General features: G+C 44.2%; 1 protein-coding gene across 7 annotated transcripts in view; it reads right to left on the bottom strand.

Moving 5' to 3' along the window:
* Positions 1–17407, bottom strand: part of KANK1 (KN motif and ankyrin repeat domains 1) — a 129042-nt gene that overhangs the window by 16486 nt on the left and 95149 nt on the right. For 3 of the 7 annotated variants that reach the window (XM_050986763.1, XM_050986764.1, XM_030236898.2), the window contains one exon: positions 7959–10610. In XM_050986763.1, coding sequence (XP_050842720.1) covers positions 7959–10610 — 2652 coding nt within the window. Of the gene's footprint in view, positions 1–7958; positions 10611–11319; positions 11438–11539; positions 11696–17407 lie in introns of those variants that run through there. The other 4 variants (XM_030236899.2, XM_018918424.3, XM_018918425.3 and 1 more) reach the window with 3 other exon arrangements.

Genomic DNA, 17407 nt, shown 5'->3' on the forward strand with positions numbered 1-17407 from the left:
AAAGTTCCAAAGATGCCCAGGTTTGCTTTCAGCAGAACTGTCTGCCAGACAGCACGGTTCTCCTGCAGAAGCAGCTGTGACAACCACGGTGTGTCTGGAGGCACAGGTGGGCTTGTGCATGCCAGAGCTGAAGGCAGGACTCTGGCAGGGCAAAGTGGGGCTCCAGCCTGAGGTGAACCAACAGCAGCACCTGGTGGACCCCTGTCATGTCCCCAAAGCCTGCGCCTAAATTTCCTCGGGTGTCTCCCTCCTGCCCCAGGACAGGCAGGTGAGGGAGCTGCAGGGTAGGACAGACAGAAATAAGGACAGTAGTAGGCTTCTCTCCCCTGACTCAGAGCCTCTCCTGAACCTGCCACCAATGCAACATGATTCCAATAGGTTCCCTCTTCTGGTACATGCATCACTGGCTGAGAAGCACCACACTGAATTCAGGATCTAGGGCATGATGTCCCTGCCTTCCAATGAAAAAGAAAAGGGCTCTGCTCAGCCGGCTCCTGGCACCTGACAAAAGAGGGTGACATCAAGACTCGAGGGCAAGGAGACAATTAATGTGCACTAGGTGAACCAGTCAGTGCACTCATTCTCCCTGCAAAGCTCTTAGATGTCTACACTTACTGCATGCACAGTACCCAATGATGAGGGAAAGAGACCTTTGGGTCCAGCTCAGTATAAATGCTATGAGCCATTAATTATCATTTAATATCAGTTCCCAGGCCTTCCCCTTTTCAAGACAGCAAACATAAAAACACTTGGATAGCACTGAGTCCAACCACTGAGAAAAACAAAGGAAGGAGCTGTACCACCCAACATTACTATGATTTATTAGATTAATCTACTGCCGTGCAAACCAAAAAGCCAAATGAACCAAGTTCCTTCTTCCTCCAACAGAACTGCAGGGCCACTCTTATGGCTGGAGGTAGCGCACACCTCTCCAGAGTGGAAATGAAACCCTGGCTGAGGATCACCACCAGTCTGCACAGATCTTAAAACAGACTGTTCCTCTCACTTCACAGAGATCTTAAGTATGCTTGTGCAGAATCCTTCTCCAGGCTGCAGGGTACAGCACTGACAGCAAATCTGCCAACAGGTCAATTCATAGTCAGGCACTGCCTCCAGACAGAGACCCTCAGGACCTCAAAGATCCTCCAGACAGAGGCTTGCCTTGATGATATTCCTTAGCTTACTGTTCCAGGCAAACACTGCAAACTTGACATATGTTTCCAAGTATTGATATAGAATAGCAAACTACAGAAGGGACTTGTCAAAAACTTCTAATGTATTTTTCAACATAGTAGAGGATTTTGGAAAAGTTCAAGAGTTAATTTAGAGGCAAAAGTATGACACAAGAAACAAAAAAACTTGCTAACTTCATCTGTACATGAACACTTATGCAGAAAGCTCCTCTCATCAGTTTCACAGGGAAACAAGTGATTGGACCATCTTCAGGGGTTTAGCTCCCATGGTTTGAAGGAATGAGAACACCTATTTTTTAAAATATTTTTAAAATATATTTATTAAAATATATTTTAAATATTTTTAATATTTTATAAGGAATCTCCTCTCACAAATCACTTGTGCTTCTTTTGAAAATCTCACTAATTTAAACCAGGGTGACAGCAAAGCTTCTACAGAGAAACAACAGATTACCCATGCCATTTCTAGCACCTATAATACAATGCTATTAGGATGCAATTTTCCTTCCTAATTGCAGACTTTCCCTCACATTCATGACAGCACAAGTAGTCATGCTGTTAGCTGGTTCAGGGAACTCAACAGATTGTTTTGAATTTGTGATGAACTCATGGGAACAGAAGTCTGGCCTTCACCGCTTTTGAAAATTTCCATTTAGTTTGATGGGAGCAAACCTAAGTATTATCATAAAAACAATTCAGCTTGACAATACTTTTATCCCACTGGAAATCAAGAGAAGTGCAAGCAAGGCCGGGGTATTAAATACCGTGAGGATGAGAACACAGCTCTCTGGCTGGAACATCATAGGCTTCTAGCTTAAAAAAGTGCACAAACTTTTTTTTATGTGGCAGCTGCAAAATGATTTTATTTTTAACCTTTTGGTCAGTGCAAGCATTTATTTGCACAATACGTTTATAATGGTCAGTGATACAAGCTATACATTCCCCACTAAAGACAGTGTACAAATACTGTCTGGAGCATATATAGCAAGGAAATACTTCTCTTTCACACTGCATGATTTCTTTAAAGAAACAATAGGCTCATTACAAAACTATTTTAACTGAAGTACTCTCCTCCAGTATTTTTAAATCTTCATGTCTAAAAAGTGTTTTTTTTAAATATAAATTATTTTAATCCACTTTCAATTTGGTCTACTTATCAGAACTGTTAAAGAATAAAACCCATTCTACTAAGTTACATTAAAAGGCAGTAATGAGCAAACATGTTATGTTTAAACATTTACAACAATTGATAGTAATCCATCCAACTGATGAATGCAGTATCTTCACAAGACTAGACAGTAGGTTCATTATAAAAGGTACCTTTGAGCCATTCCAAGTCAAAAGTTATTGAACTTATAGTTTCAAAACAAAAAATTGCCACACATGAGCTTTTTATACAATAAACTGACAGAAGGCAGATTCTCTTGGGGCCTGAGCATAGGCAGATGTTGAACTATCATTCAACTCCAGGGAAAACACTCCTTCTAATAGGATGATGGCTCTAGTAAGAGAACTGCAAGAATAATCTCATTTTCACTCTCACTTTAACCATTTTCTCTGTGCTGAGAAGTTGGTTTCTATCCCAAATTAGATTGTGAATCCAGCTTGTTGAAACTGGAAGTAAAAACCAATTCTTTTCATTAGACATGACTGACCCCAAAAGATCACACATCTTTGAAGCAGCTAATCATCTTATTTATGAAACGCTCTCTTTTCCAAGACAATTGTGCATAAAGCTTCATCTCCCTGAGAGTGGTGGATCAAAGCATCTCATGATGCTGGGCACAGTAGGAAGGTCAGCTTGGAGTACTTTCTTTCTCATTCATGTGGATTTGATTTTATCAGCTGACGTTTTATTGTTGCTGAAATATGAAAACACTTCCTTGGAAAAATGGGAATCTCTTGCTATTAAATATTCATCTCTGTGCCTGTTACCATGGGAGTGAATTCCCAACAGAGCACAGTGCCTGAACATTACATCCCTGGGCCATACCATAGGAAGAGAACTGGGGCTCTGTCTAACAGAGAACTTAGCAGGCTGCAGATTGCTAAAGCAGCAACAAATCTGAAGGGAAAAATAATCTATACTGTGGCAAATTATGCTCTCTGCTAACTGAAGCAGCAGCCAGAAGATAGAGCAGCTTTTAGATTCAAACACTACACGTAGGGCTACCATCGAGTCAAACCAGCAAATATTACAGCACTAATAATGACAACAGCAATAAACTTGTGTTAACATATGACATGGGAAGGTACATCAAACATCTCAGAAGAGGTTTGTGGAGCAGCATTCCATTTGAGCTTCCCATGCTGTCACAACTAGCAGAAACCACCTGCCACAGTAAATGTGCAGAGGAGGCACTGTATTCTCTGAGACATCACCCAAACACATGTAAACAAACAGTACTCGTGTAGCACCTAGGTGGAACCATCTGCTTGGCTGTTTTGCATCATGCACAACCTTCCAGGGAATGTGGAAAATGGTCCACATCTTCCCAGCAGACTGATGGATGTATCCTGCTTGTTACAGCGAGAACATCTGTACAGAAACTTAACCTGGTGATTAAGGCATGCATCTGTGGCAGATGGAGCTGAGGACTTCCTTCACCTGCCTAGACACAGGCACACCCACTGTGATTTGTAGCAACCCACAGCTTTACAGGATCACCACGTCTGCATCACATCAGCACAGGCTTCTGAGCCTCAAGCAAGCCCTAAGTCTTCAGCTGCAGTGGCATGGTTTGTGCTACCAGGAGAGAAGTTACTAACCTGTCAAACGACACACTCTTCAAGAGAAAGGTGTCTCAAGCACAAGAGCTGCAAAGAAAAACAGCTTTCTCCAACTGCCTGCGTTACAACTGACAGCACAGAAGACGACCACGTTCACACTGCCTCCTTAGTCCTACACACCAATTTTGGGGAACCAGGGCCTTCTCACATCACCATCATTCTTTTGGTCTTTCCATTGCCCCTCAGCCTGCTTCCTCAGCTCTGGTTAAAACTTAGAAGCTGAAAACCTTGGAAGATGGCACATTTTCCACCAGATGGCACATCAAGATTTCCAAACCCTCTAGACATTCTGACACCACACGCTTCCTATTTTCTTTCATTCCCTTAAGTTTTAACTCAAGAAGCTGCCTCCCTCCTCATGATGACTAAGCACTGTAATGCTTCTACCGGGACACTCAGTCAGGATTGTTCTAAAATCTGACAATAAAACAGATATCTGAAGATCACTGAGGCAAAACAGCAATGCATTTTTGGGTCAAGTATGCTCAGGTAATTTTTTTAGGGCAATGACAGATCAGTTGTTCTTAAATACCATCCTTGAAAACACCCTGACAGTGAAAGACAGCAACTAGATTTGTGAAAAGACTTGTGAAAAGTCCATGTCATTAGAACCTGTTCAAATGACATTAGGCTTCTGGCTGGTATCTCGCAAAACACATCATATGAGCATTCAAATGTAACATCCTGAAAATTCTTTAAAAATCTAGTGCAACAAACAGGAGATAATCCACTTGCCTCCCTTTAGGCTTCCTATATGCTGTCTAGTCTAAGAATATGGATCATTTAGCATCTAGCTTTGTGACCCACATCCATATGGATAAGCCGGACACACAGGCTGCCAAGGCCAGCTAACATGACTTTGCAGAGTGGGAATGTGCTCGTCTGGCCAGCGGGTTTAAATTCCCTAAGGTCACTAGGGCTTCGCTAAGACAGTACATATGTAAATGTTAACAGGAGTTGCCAAGTTACAGAAGGGAAGGTGATTATTTTGCAACAGGCAAAATACCAATTGCTAATAGACTTGGCTCAGAGATTATCTCAGTGGTCTAAGGTGTCTAGAGATGAAAACTGCCAGCCTGTGTCCTGCTCAGCAGGCTCCAGCTTTCCTGCCTTTGTCTCCATCACCCGCCACAAACTGTGTCTGGGAAGGTGAGATGGCAGAGGCCCCTGCAGCACACCCTGTCTCCCCAGCAATAACAGGCAGATAAATCTGTAAAGCTGAGAACTCGACTGATGTGCTACCACAGAAGCAGCACAGACCACTGATCCATTAGTATGGCAAACTGGTACGCAAATCATACAGCAAAACCGGCAAGGACAAAAGCAAAAGACGAGAGCTCCTCTTTCTTCTTGCAACCAAAGTCTCACAGCTTTAATGCAGAACAACTTCAGGAGAGGAAATAGTCCAGGAGGCGAAAAGAAGTCCAGGAGAGGTAATGGTATCTGGGAGAAGAGAGAGTGCCTCTCGAGTTTTGCTTTCGTCCTTGTCGGGTTCGCAGGGTCCAGAGCTAGCCTGATTCCCGAAAAGCAATCAACCAAGAGCTGGCATACGCCTCCAAACTAGCTCAGGTATTTTTGCCCTAAAAGAAACTGGCCTCTAAGAGATACTTCCTAAGGATGCTCTTTGAATAAAGCATTAAATATGATGCTACTAATGCTAATTGGAAACTGACACTTCAGCCTGTTTTTCTAAAAAAAACACAAGATGTGTGCAGTCATGCTTCTCTCAATAGCTTCAACTCTGTTGCTTATTTGAACTGCAGTTGAATAGAGACTCAGTGCTCTGAAGGCTTTTTGTGCTTATATAAGCTTTACAGAAATAAGTCTGAGATGCCAGGCCCGGGGAGAAGGGCACTGGCTGAGTTCAGACACAAAACTGAAAAGTTACATCCTAGAGATCTAAATGTGAGGAAAAAGACTTATTAAGAGCTCACAAGCTGTAATGAAAGACTGATAGAAAGGCTCTATTAGTTCCAATTATTGCAGAATTATTCAAGTTAGTGCTTCATTCAGCAAATAATCCCTCTACATGTAACACATGATTTGTAATACCATAGGAAAGGGCAGCAGGACCAGCATATAAATGTATTAAACACAATATTTTAAGAATTAATAGTAAGAGATAGGGTAACATTTCAGGCTTAAGACCTCTTTTCCACTCCAATTCTCCATGGGTCTAAACTGTTATAGACCACAGCTTGATTTATGTATGCTGTCCAAGCATCCCTCACCAGACACTAAAAATAAAGAAATTTTACACTCATCATCCACAGCTAAAGATAATGGCATTACAAGTTAAAATAAAATTATTCCAAAATAATTTTATCAGGAATGTGAAATCTGAATCCACGTATAAACATTTTTAGTAAATACGATCTGTTGCTCCATCTGTGTCTAAATGCTTTCAAACCTCTTGACTACACATGTGATACTGTGCAGTAAAAGCTGGGAAAGGAATTAAGGATTTACAGCTAGTGATAACTCTGGTTCACTGTTTTACAGACATTTCTGATGTCTGCTAGATACCCTTATTATTGTTATTATTATTCTACCACTATTTCTAAGAAGACCAAATATAAAGTGCCTATCAGAAAGATAATAATATTACTTATACAGTATATTGCATGTATGCAGACAGAATATCATGTTTTCCTTACTGCTACATAAATGTTGCTTATTCCTTCACCATGAGAACCTAAACCTTTTAGGTTTTTAAACTCAGCTTATTATGTGGATATTTAGCACATCAACAGATGTTCTAGAAAAAGAGATTTTCCAAGCTGCATTTTTACAAAAATAGGTAAATCTTAAAACATTAAGCAAGCTGGAAGAGCTTTATATAACTATTTGGATTAGCCAATAACATTGTGCTGACATTAAATAGTACATACTCAGGGTTTTTTTCCCCTATTCAGCATCTACATGACATGCATTTGCACCAGTCTTTGCCACCTCCTTAACCTATTCTTTCAATCACTGTATGGCAGGAGCAAGAAGAAGCTATCTAACAGTCACCACCAGGCATTACATACTGGTTTCCAGGAAGTCACCATTTATAAACTTAATAGTAATGTGGTTGGATTCACTGATATTAAAAAAAATTGCTAAGTTTTAAACTAGACTATCAGACACATTAAAAAAAAATTAAAAGTACTCAACTCTACCCCAGGGAATAAAAAAAAAAATCCCTCAAAATAATTGTCTATATTTTTTAATTAATAAATAAAAGACAAGGAGTGTTTAAATTAAAATTCTTGCCTTTCCTGGGTGTCACCAAAACCTCCAGCAGTAGTTATGCCTTTCAAACACGAGGTTGTAACTAGGGATTACAACAAACACTTACTAGAACAGAGAAAGCCCAAGATGTGGTTTCTGTGAAGTGCTCTGGAGTTGCCTATTATAAAGCAATCAGCCCTGCTGGAATAGGGAAAGCACCCCACAGCTCTCTGTCTGAGCAGCACAAGGAACAAAGGCAATGCGCCTTTGGAAGAAATACCACAAAATCTAGGCAAATGTCTGCGGAAACAAGTCAGTTTCATACCAACACTCTAAGTGATTTTTGGCTCTGTCAAATCTGACACTGTTGTTTTTAAAAACATGCACGCCAAGTTTAAAATTCCAAACCCATGGGCATTAACCTAAAGCTGTAACATTAAGTCATCATGCTGCAAAGTGGTTAAACCTTTCAAAATTTTAGACACCTCTCTTGCAAGGTCAGAGCCATGGCACCATCATCAACAGGACCTTCAGAGCTTGCTGGACTGGGAGAGGTAAAACTCTGCTTTTTCAGCTACTAGTGATGGGCTGGACAGAATACTCAATGGGCATTCAACAAGAACGCTATGCTCTGTTCTTCTTTGGGGAGGGCTACACAGTGGCTTCCAGACTAAAAAGAGAGCCTAGGAGGCAAGTGATCTACAGCCCTGGGAAAGAGCTGAACAATGCACCAGATGTGTGCCCCAATGCTGGGCTTACCTGATGGGGTGCTTCTCTCCATGCACTGCTTCTGAAGGTCCAGGCTACGCAGCTCCTCTGTACTGGCGTATTTCATGACAGAGTTGATGGAAGTGAGGGTGCTGATGAGTTGTGAATTGAGAGATCCAATCTGGGAGTGGGGCTCCCCAAAGGCTTCTGCCAATTCACTGTAATTTTCAGCAAGCAGCATCTGCTGTTCCTGCAGCAGCTTCTGCACACGTTCAATGTAGTGATCCAAGCCTGTCCTCAGCTCAGACGGAGGCAGAGGGCTCTCAGCCTGACCACTGACCGGGTCGCACACAGACTCTCCTCCAACACCTATGCTCCTGGTGCCAGTTGGGACAACCGGCAACGGAGGGGGTCCACAGGCAATGCTCCTCATTTTCAGACCAACCAGATAGTTCTCATAAACACTTATCTGTCCAGTGCCACAGTCTTTGGTTTTTATTGCAGAAGGCTTTTCAAAGCCAGGGTGGCTAGACAGCATGGTGCCCACTCCAACTGAACGCATCTTAGCAGAGGCGTGTATGTCCTTCACCCGGCCATCCCCTACCGCCACACTCCGCAACTCCACGCCGTCCGTGCTGGTCTGCTTATCACAGCTGCTCAGAGTCGTGTTAGTCCCACAGTCTGCCAGGCAGGCCACCTCTGTGCTGGTGCACTGGCTCACCATCTCCAAAGCAGTGCTGGTTTGCTGGCTAGCTGTGGAAGGCACAGCCATCACCATTGCCTCTGCCCTGGGGACAGCCTCTGTGGCTGTCTGACGGGACACGTGCTCCTTGGGCACACAAACCACCACGTTCACCGAGCAGTCCCCGCAGCCCACAGACCTCACTGCTCCGACCTCCTGTGCCATCTGGGAAGGGCTCGGCACCTCTGACGGCTCCTCTGTGTTGACACCTATCTCACAGATGCTCGTCTCTGTGCCCACTGACTTATCATGCAGCTCCATGGACCTCCCTGTACCCTGATCTTGCACCTCTGTCCTTTCCCTCACCAGCCATCGGCTCATCAGGAGCTCGGGGCCCGCAGCTGTGCTCCGCATGGCAGGTCTGCAGGAGGTGCCGATGCTGCTCGTCTGCAGATGGTTTCCCACTGACGAATCAGCAACATCCACGTGGTCTCCCACCATTTGGTCTCTTGTTTGTACGACAGCCTCCACCATCCTACTGACAACATGGGGCTGAGCCATCATGGCTTTATCCACCTTCTTTCTAGACCCAGCTGCCTGCAACTCCTGTTTTAATTTGGTCATTTCCCTGTCATGGGTGGTTTCCTTTAACTGAACCTCTAGCCTATATATCTTCTCCTTAAGGGCTTCAATGGTCTGCTGCTGAAGCTCTATCTCCTTCTCAACCTCTGTAGACAATCCTAGCATGGCCTCTGTCACTCCAACTCCACACTCCCTCACTTCTTTCTCTGTTCCCACAGCTATTTCTTTGTGTTGCCTTGCAGATTTGTTGTATATAACGACATCGTTCATGTTCTCATCAGCCCCCACAGCAACAGATCGGGCTTCTTTAGTCAGGCTTTCTTTGTTCACTCGAAGGTTTGACAGACTTTCGTAGTTGCTATCTTGGATTTTTTTCTCCAAGGCTTGCATCTCAGCAGTCAGCTGCCTGAACTCCTCTATCCTCTGAGAGCTCTGCTCCACACTCTCCATCTCTTCCTCACAATCTATATACAATTCGCCACCTCTTCTCACCTGAGACATGTGTTCCCACTGCTCCGCATTTCCTGCACTATAGGATCGCTTTCTGAAACCGTATGTATCATTTTGAGTGGCTTTCCTGTGGTTTTTAAGTTCAGCCATCATGTGCCTCTTCTCCTCCTGCAACACTGAAATTTTGACCTGCAGCACAGGAATAGTCTTGACTTGCTCCTCAAGCTCCTTGAGACGCTTGAGGGCAACTGCCATTTGCTCCCTGATGTGCTGCAGATGCACCGGGCTCACGTTGGTGACTGGTGTGGATATTCCCGAGCTCATGGGGCTGTGACGAATGGAACTGCCCAACGAGGAGCTGAAACAGGCACCATAGTCGCCGTTCCCTTGGTACCCATTCTGCAGGTGCTGAGACACGTGACTGTACCCGCTGGATCCCACAAAAGAGGGGAGGGAGCTTGTGGAGCCCATGCCTCCAAAGCTGGAAAGCCGAGGCCTGCGGACATCTCCAGGTGTGACCTGCATCATCCTCTCCTGCTCCAGTCGCCTCCGTGTTTCCATGAGGGTTTTTGTTACAAGGAGGTTGTGCCGAGGAGGCTGTGGGGAGGGAGGAGGAAGCTGTTTATTCTCTGGGACAGTTAAGTAGGTAGGAGATACTTCAAAGGAAACTGAGGGTTTGGCAGGGACAGGCAAGGTTACTTGACACCTCGCTGCCAAAGACTGCTTATTCTCATCACTGTTCGATGAAGACAGAGACTCTGTGGAGGTCCAGCCACTGCACTGGCCACCAGAGTTCTTGGTACCCACTGAGGCTGGTACAACTTTCCTCCTCTTTCTTATATTTAGTTTCTTAATGGTATTCCCCTTTTGTATGTCATCCACGTACTTCAGAAAATCCAAGTCTAGCTGGTAGCCATAAGGTGTTTCCACAAAATAGGGGTCTTTCCGTTCTTTTTCATCTTCTCCATTTATATTAACTTCCTCTTTTTCTGGAAAAGAAGGAACAGAATCAGCATTCAGTAAACTATATACTCACACACAAGTGTAGGAAGACGGGTGTTCACTGCACGCCTGAGGCAGGAACTGCTGCTGCAGCTCAGCGAACAGAACAACTTTCCACTGACTGACCCTTAACACTAAATCCTGATTAACTTTTTAAAAGTTAATCAGTGGGTTTTCAAATGCTGAGAAGTGCATACCCACATAAATGTGAACACATGCATACACAGAGACAGTGTCTGTTAATGAAGGGGCACAGCCAGTATCTCAAATCCTTCCAGTCTTCCTACGCCCCACCAAGCTTTCCCACATGCTATGTTATCATGTAAAGACCACAAGATTACAATGTACCACACGAATCATCTGCAGACCAACTTCTCTAGAGAGTGCATTCTAGCAGGCGATGGGAACTCTGACCCTGTTCCTTTTGCAACTGATGCCACTGGACTTTACACAGCTCTGCAGCGCTGTTTTATGGCTCTGGGAAGCGCTGCTGCAACAGCAGCACCGCCAGTTTGCTCTCACCTCAGCTCGTATTACTTCCACCAGCACCTCTGCTTCTTTCATTTTAAACTCCGTGAAGCTCCTACCACTACGACAGGCAGCAAGATCCCCTTCCAGCAGGGTCCTGACCCCACTGCTCAGGGACAAGCGTCATACAAGAGGTGCACCCACCTGCCCTCTAGCCGCGGAACTCACCTGTTCCTGAAGCAATCTAAATAAAAAGTTCAGTACATCGGCTGGGTTTTCTCAAGCTGCGTATTTATATACAGCACTGCCTTACAACCTGCTCCTCCTGGCCTCATACTTGGCAGGAGGAAAAATACAAATAAAGGGAAGAAAAAAAAAAAACAGAAAGGAAAAACAACTATTGCAAGTTATGTGCTGGAGGAATAATAAAAGCCAGCTTTCCGGTTACCTGACTTAGCCACATGTCTCTGCCCCCACACTGCAAATTTTCCGGCCACGTATGGCTGTCCCAGCTTCATGTGTCACACGCCGGAGCCCTGCCTCCCTTGGGCTTGCTCCCGCTTCTCCCCCTCCCCCGGCAGAGCCGTCCTCCCGCGCTCCGCTCCGCCCCGCCGGGCGCGCACTGCGCGCTCCCTCCCGCTCCTGAAAGGAGACGCTCGGGGAGCCGCGTCTTCGCAAAGGAATACAAGCTTCAGGGAAGAAGAAGGCAGGGGGCAGAGAGGAGGGGGAAAGAAGAAGCTCTAGACTTACGGCAACTACAGGAAGTGACTTAATGTTGTACTGAAAAGGTTTTCGGCGGGGGGCGGGGAAGCTCCTGTTTTTCCAGTCTCCTTGCCATGCTTACGAAAAGCTTTGATTGCAAACAGTGTAACTGCTTTCATGGCGACCCATCATGCTTTTGGCTACCACAGGACATCCCGAGCTATAGCTGGGAGGAGGACGCTGCTCAGAAGAGCTTAACATCCACGGTTCGGGAAGAGAACAGCACGGAGGCACAGGCACGCACATGTCAGAGCCACAGCAGTGGGGCCGACCAGGTCACCTTAGTACCTCAGTTCTGCGCAGAGTAGACAGGCGGTTCGACAGACAAAAACAACTTCACCCCCCCCTCCTCCGACCACATGTTTCTGCTGAAAGACCAGAGTGTCAGTGTGGCATGGTATTTACTTACAGATACACCCAAAATAGCCATCTAAATACCACTGGAAGCAAAAATACGTACATACAAAAACACTTCAGACACATGAGGACACACAGCTCAGTGCTGTCAAGACTGCCTCAATGTCAGGCAGGGGAACAATCTTCAGGACTCTCCCTGCCACAGAGAGAATGAAAGCATATTCTCTAAATTACTCCTCTTCCTCCCTGAAGTCAGTACTCTGTTCCCAGATTCTCATGCTGGCTCAATTCTCCCTGCAGACAAACTCTCCTTTCCACACCCTAACAGATCTACAGTCTAGGTTGGTCCTGCCTGTACCCTAGGTTTGTGCCCACTCTCTCCTTGACCCTCATTCCCTGTACCCTTCTGGATTCTTTTTGCCTTCTCCTCATACTTTGTATTTCTCAGCCATTTTCTCCCTGAATTTCTTACATCCATTTGCTTGCACCACCCATTATAGACCAAAATCTGGTTATATTCTCACCCCTCATCTCGCTTTTGGCTCTAGCCACTTTACCCAGCTTGTGAAAATTCAAGCTCCATCAGTTTTACCTGTTGTCCCATTTTTCGCAGCTCCTTTCCCTTGCTTATCTTGGTCATTGTCCTCCTATCCAGCATAATCTCTGATTTTCCCATCACTATACCAGTGAAGTCAAACAGTTTCTCTAAGCTGTCCTTGGGCACATTGAGTAAGTGTTGGATGGGGGAAGGAAAAAACAGACTATTCCTCTGTGAAGGGCCTAGGACTTAAGAATTAATGCATCTATGGAAAAATATTCATAAAACCTCTAAAAAGACATGCAAATCTCATGTTCAGTCATGGGAGTCAAACTGGGATCTCTTATGTATTTTGTTCTTCATGGAATTAAGATTGCTAAACAGAAGCCTATAAAAATAAATAGTAAGAAAGAAACAACCACACTGACACTGAATCCCTCACTAAACTCCTCTACAATACATGCAGACAGCTCAAGGTCTTCACAGTGGAATCTCTCTGGTCCTCAGCTTAAGCAGGCAGCACTGCCAGGACGCAGTTTGTTTGTGGTACAAGCAGAAGATGTGCCTGGAGCTGAGTGCCTGCTGCTTCTCCTTAAAACAGAACAGTGAGCATTCCACCCATTCGTTCCCAGAATTGTCAGCTGACCCCTGGAGGACTTCTTGATACATTAAGACAAAAGGGGATCAGGCATGCAATCCACTACCACCCCCAACACAACACTGATGCAGCTTGCAGGAGCTGTGCCAAGCCTTTGTGCATTTTGTTGTCTCAGAGAAAAGTCAAAATGGGTGTTCCTGCTAAACATGAAACAAAACAAAATGGATGGCTGTTTTGAAGCAATAAAATGGTTGGTTTTGTTGGTTCCAAAAGGTGGAAAAAATCTAATAAAAATGAAATTCATAAACACCTGGTAAGGGTGCAGCCTTTTCAGCCCTTAGGTCACAGATGAACCATGGATACACTCACTTCCTAGCTGTGGTGGGTGAGTTTCAGATGCTACACCAGCAGGTACCCCAGATTAACCTCAGAGGAAGCAGTGTCCCTTCATGCCCAAAGACCTCAAGTGAGCCAAAGACTCCTATACCCACACACAAAGAAGTACTGCAGCAAACACCACACAGTACAAACACTCTTGTTAGGCTCCTTGTCTCATCCTTGGCCAGTTGATCATGGATGCTGGTGAAGTTAGAACTATTCCCTAGCCTCTGCAGTGTATCAGGCAAGTATTAATCACAGGTGCAGATGCACAAACACATACACTTTTGGCTGTACAAATGCTGCAAACACTCTTCATAGAAAGGAAGGTTGGAAAAGACCTTTAAGATCGTAAGTCCAAATGCAATGAGACACAAACACATCATGTTTTAAAGCCAGTGTCAGTGAAGAAGAACACTCTGTGAAGCACAGAGACCTCGTTGTGGTACTGTCATTATTAATGCATTTCTCCAGAAGTATACAAAGACTTCATTTCCCTCTCCCTGCTACAGGATAACCATGGGCAGGACACAAGTAGCATTTAAAAAATGTACTCCTCACTTTCTGTACCACTGGACTGGCTCTGTCCAAACATTCCAGTCTTGCCAACTTCTATTAAATTATATCCTATCCCATGCACTACACAAGAACATCAGTATATTAAAATATTGAGTCAGATCTACCTAAGTCCACACTAATCATGGCAGCTTTCAGACCAGGAGAACTGGAAAAAGAATATTTAGTTTCTGTGCTGCAAGACTTCCCAGGAAGACAAAAGCAAGGGAAATGTGGGCACACATTGAGTTTTGGTTCTGCATGCCAGAAAACCTTTATTGTAGAGCTGCTCTGGAGGGTCCAAGAAGAGCAAAGAGAAGCAACTGAAGATGTATTTCCAACACTGAGGTGAAAGTCTGAGGTGCCTTGAAAAATACAGATATCATACGTTGAGCCTGTTCTCCCTGTCTGGTTACGATAACTGCTCTAATGCATTTTTGTGATGGATTTGACCACTACTGAAGTAGTATTTTTCATTGAAATATTGTTATGAATGACAGTCTCCATCCAGAGTTATGGCATAAGACAATTCATAAACACTGTTGCAAAGGAAAAAAATGCAGAAGCAATAATTGGCATAAATGGAATCAATCAGTATTTTTATACGCTCAACTTCAATTTAAAAGCTCATCTGGGCCAGGAAAAGGAATTTAAAAAGAAAAGTTCTGACTTTTTGATTCCTTACTACAACAGAGAATAAATTGGAGAATTTTCCCCTTCTCCCCCCACCTCTAAAATACTACTTTTGTTCTTTTATTTTTCTTCACTTTACTATATGTAAACATCAGTCTCACCTTCTGAAAAGATCCAACACTCATGAGGCCAAGCACTTTTTTTTTTAAAAAAAAAAAAAAAGCAAAACTGAATATTTGACCATTTTTCTTTCATTCTCCTTTTCAAGTGTTGGGATTTGAATATAAGTTAAACAAAACAATCATAATAAAACCTCTTGTAAAATAGACCTTAACCTTTCACATCATTTTATCAGTTTTCTCTTGGCTAGTAATATACAGGAGATGCCATGAAACTACTTGCTCCCTAACAGTTCAATCTCAGTCTTTATTGTTTTTAAAAGTGCTGGTGGGGAAAAGTCCAAAAACTAAACAGTTGACCTAAAAGACTTTTTTTTTTTCCAAGAACCTGGAGAGAAAAACTTACAGAAACAGTAAATAATTTCTCTACTTTTCCAGATACAGCAGGATCATCAAGTGTTTTATTTTCTCTTTGCAGTTAAAGCACAAAGTGGCAATGTGAAGCACTCCACAGGTGTGGAGTACACACTGCCCCAGCAAGCTGCTCATCTTCTGCAAGGAGGAAAGGCACTCTAGCACAGCACTCAGGCCAGCAGGCTGCTCATGTTCATACCCTGGGGCTGGGTGCTGGCCTCAGCCACCCTTCCTGCAGTACTGGCTGTGGTGCTGGGATGGCCCAGCTCTGCTTGTAAAAGAACAATACACAACTGCACAGCTGCCCAGAATGCTACACTGCACTGGGGATGTGGCTGATAACAACTTCATCTCTTTTTCTGCCATGGAAAGCCAACCAATAAATACTGCCTTGTAAGGAAGGTAAGCTGTTTTGCTCATACTCAGCTACAGTCATGCGCTAAGGAAATGTGATTTAACACCTGATGCACCTGATACTGTTGAGTATGGGGTACTGCAGTCCAAACCAGAACTCCCCAACCAGAACAGACCCTGCTACCAAACCCACACTTACAGGGATGGAGGATTCTCCTGTTACAGAGGAGCACTGACTGCACATTTTACCAAACAAATAAATCTCTGCTGTAAAATGTTTGCTGCAAATTTAATTTGAAAAAAAAAAAAACAGGAAGCAGAAAACTGGGAAAACACTTATATATGGTTTTTAGATTACTTTTCAGAATGTATGTGTCAATACCCCAGCTGGAGAACTGACTTTTAAATCTGACATCTAAATACTCAGTGCTTAGGGTGGGGGTTGTAATCAGGAAATGGAGGATAGCAACTTCCCTGATAATAACCGAGAAGGGATGAAGCTACACCACAATATAGTATTTACATGGGGTTTGTTTCATAATTAGATGCTCCAGCTCAGGTATTTGCAGGGTTAAGCTGCAGAGATGTGAATTAAGTCAATTCAGAGTACAGTCAATTCTTAAGGTACACAGATGTACCTCAAGTCAACGAGCATCAGTTGAAGAGAGATGGTTCAGATGGCTGCTGTGTTTTGCTTGCTCTGGGAACAAACAGGGTGGGCACTGGGCTAAGATGGCCCATTTACCATGCAACACTGGTAAAAGAAGGAATTTAAAGAATTTATCTGCTCTTTTAATACCATGCTGTTTCTAGAAATAGGATGATTACAGCAACAGGAGAATAAACAATCACAGCCACAATGCAAATAACATTAAAAGCATCACTGCATGCCCTCATAGAAAGTGACCCTCCAGCTTTCTTGCAAGCCCCCCCATATGTGGTAAGAATGTTGCTGGAAAGTCTCCCTGGAAGCTTCACTTCTCCAGGCTGAACAGCTCACACTCTCTCAGCCTGTCTTCAGAGGAGAGATGCTCCAACCCTCTGATCATCTTAATGGACCCTCTGAACTCACTCCAGCAGATCCACGTCCCTCTTATGCTGGGGGATCCAGACTTGGACACAGTATTCCAGGTGGGGTCTCACAAGAGTGGAGAAGAGGTGGAGAATGACCTCCCTTGACCTGTTGGTCACACTTCTGTGGCTGCAGCCCAAGATGCAGTGGGCTTTCTGGGCTGCAAATACACATTGCTGGGTTATTTAAAGCTTCTTGTCTAACAACATCCCCAAGTCCTTCTCCCCCAGGCCGCTCTCAGTCCATTCCCTGCTCAGGCTGTATTTGTGCTCAGGATTGCCCCAATCCAGAACCTTACACTTGGCCTTGCTGTGCTTGAGGACACAGGCCCACCTCTCAAGCCGGTCAGTCCTTCTGGACAGCATCCCTTCTCCCTGGAGTGTTCATCACACCACATGACGTGGTATCCCTGGCAAATGTGCTGAGGGTGCTACCACTGATCCTATCTCCAATAAAGACATTAAACAGCGCCAGTCCCAATACCTGACCCTGGAGGGGGTGTCACTGATCTTCATCTGGACATTGAGTTGTTGAGT

Source organism: Serinus canaria, chromosome Z (assembly GCF_022539315.1).
Source record: "Serinus canaria isolate serCan28SL12 chromosome Z, serCan2020, whole genome shotgun sequence".
In the NCBI taxonomy this organism is placed as follows: Eukaryota; Metazoa; Chordata; class Aves; order Passeriformes; family Fringillidae; genus Serinus; species Serinus canaria.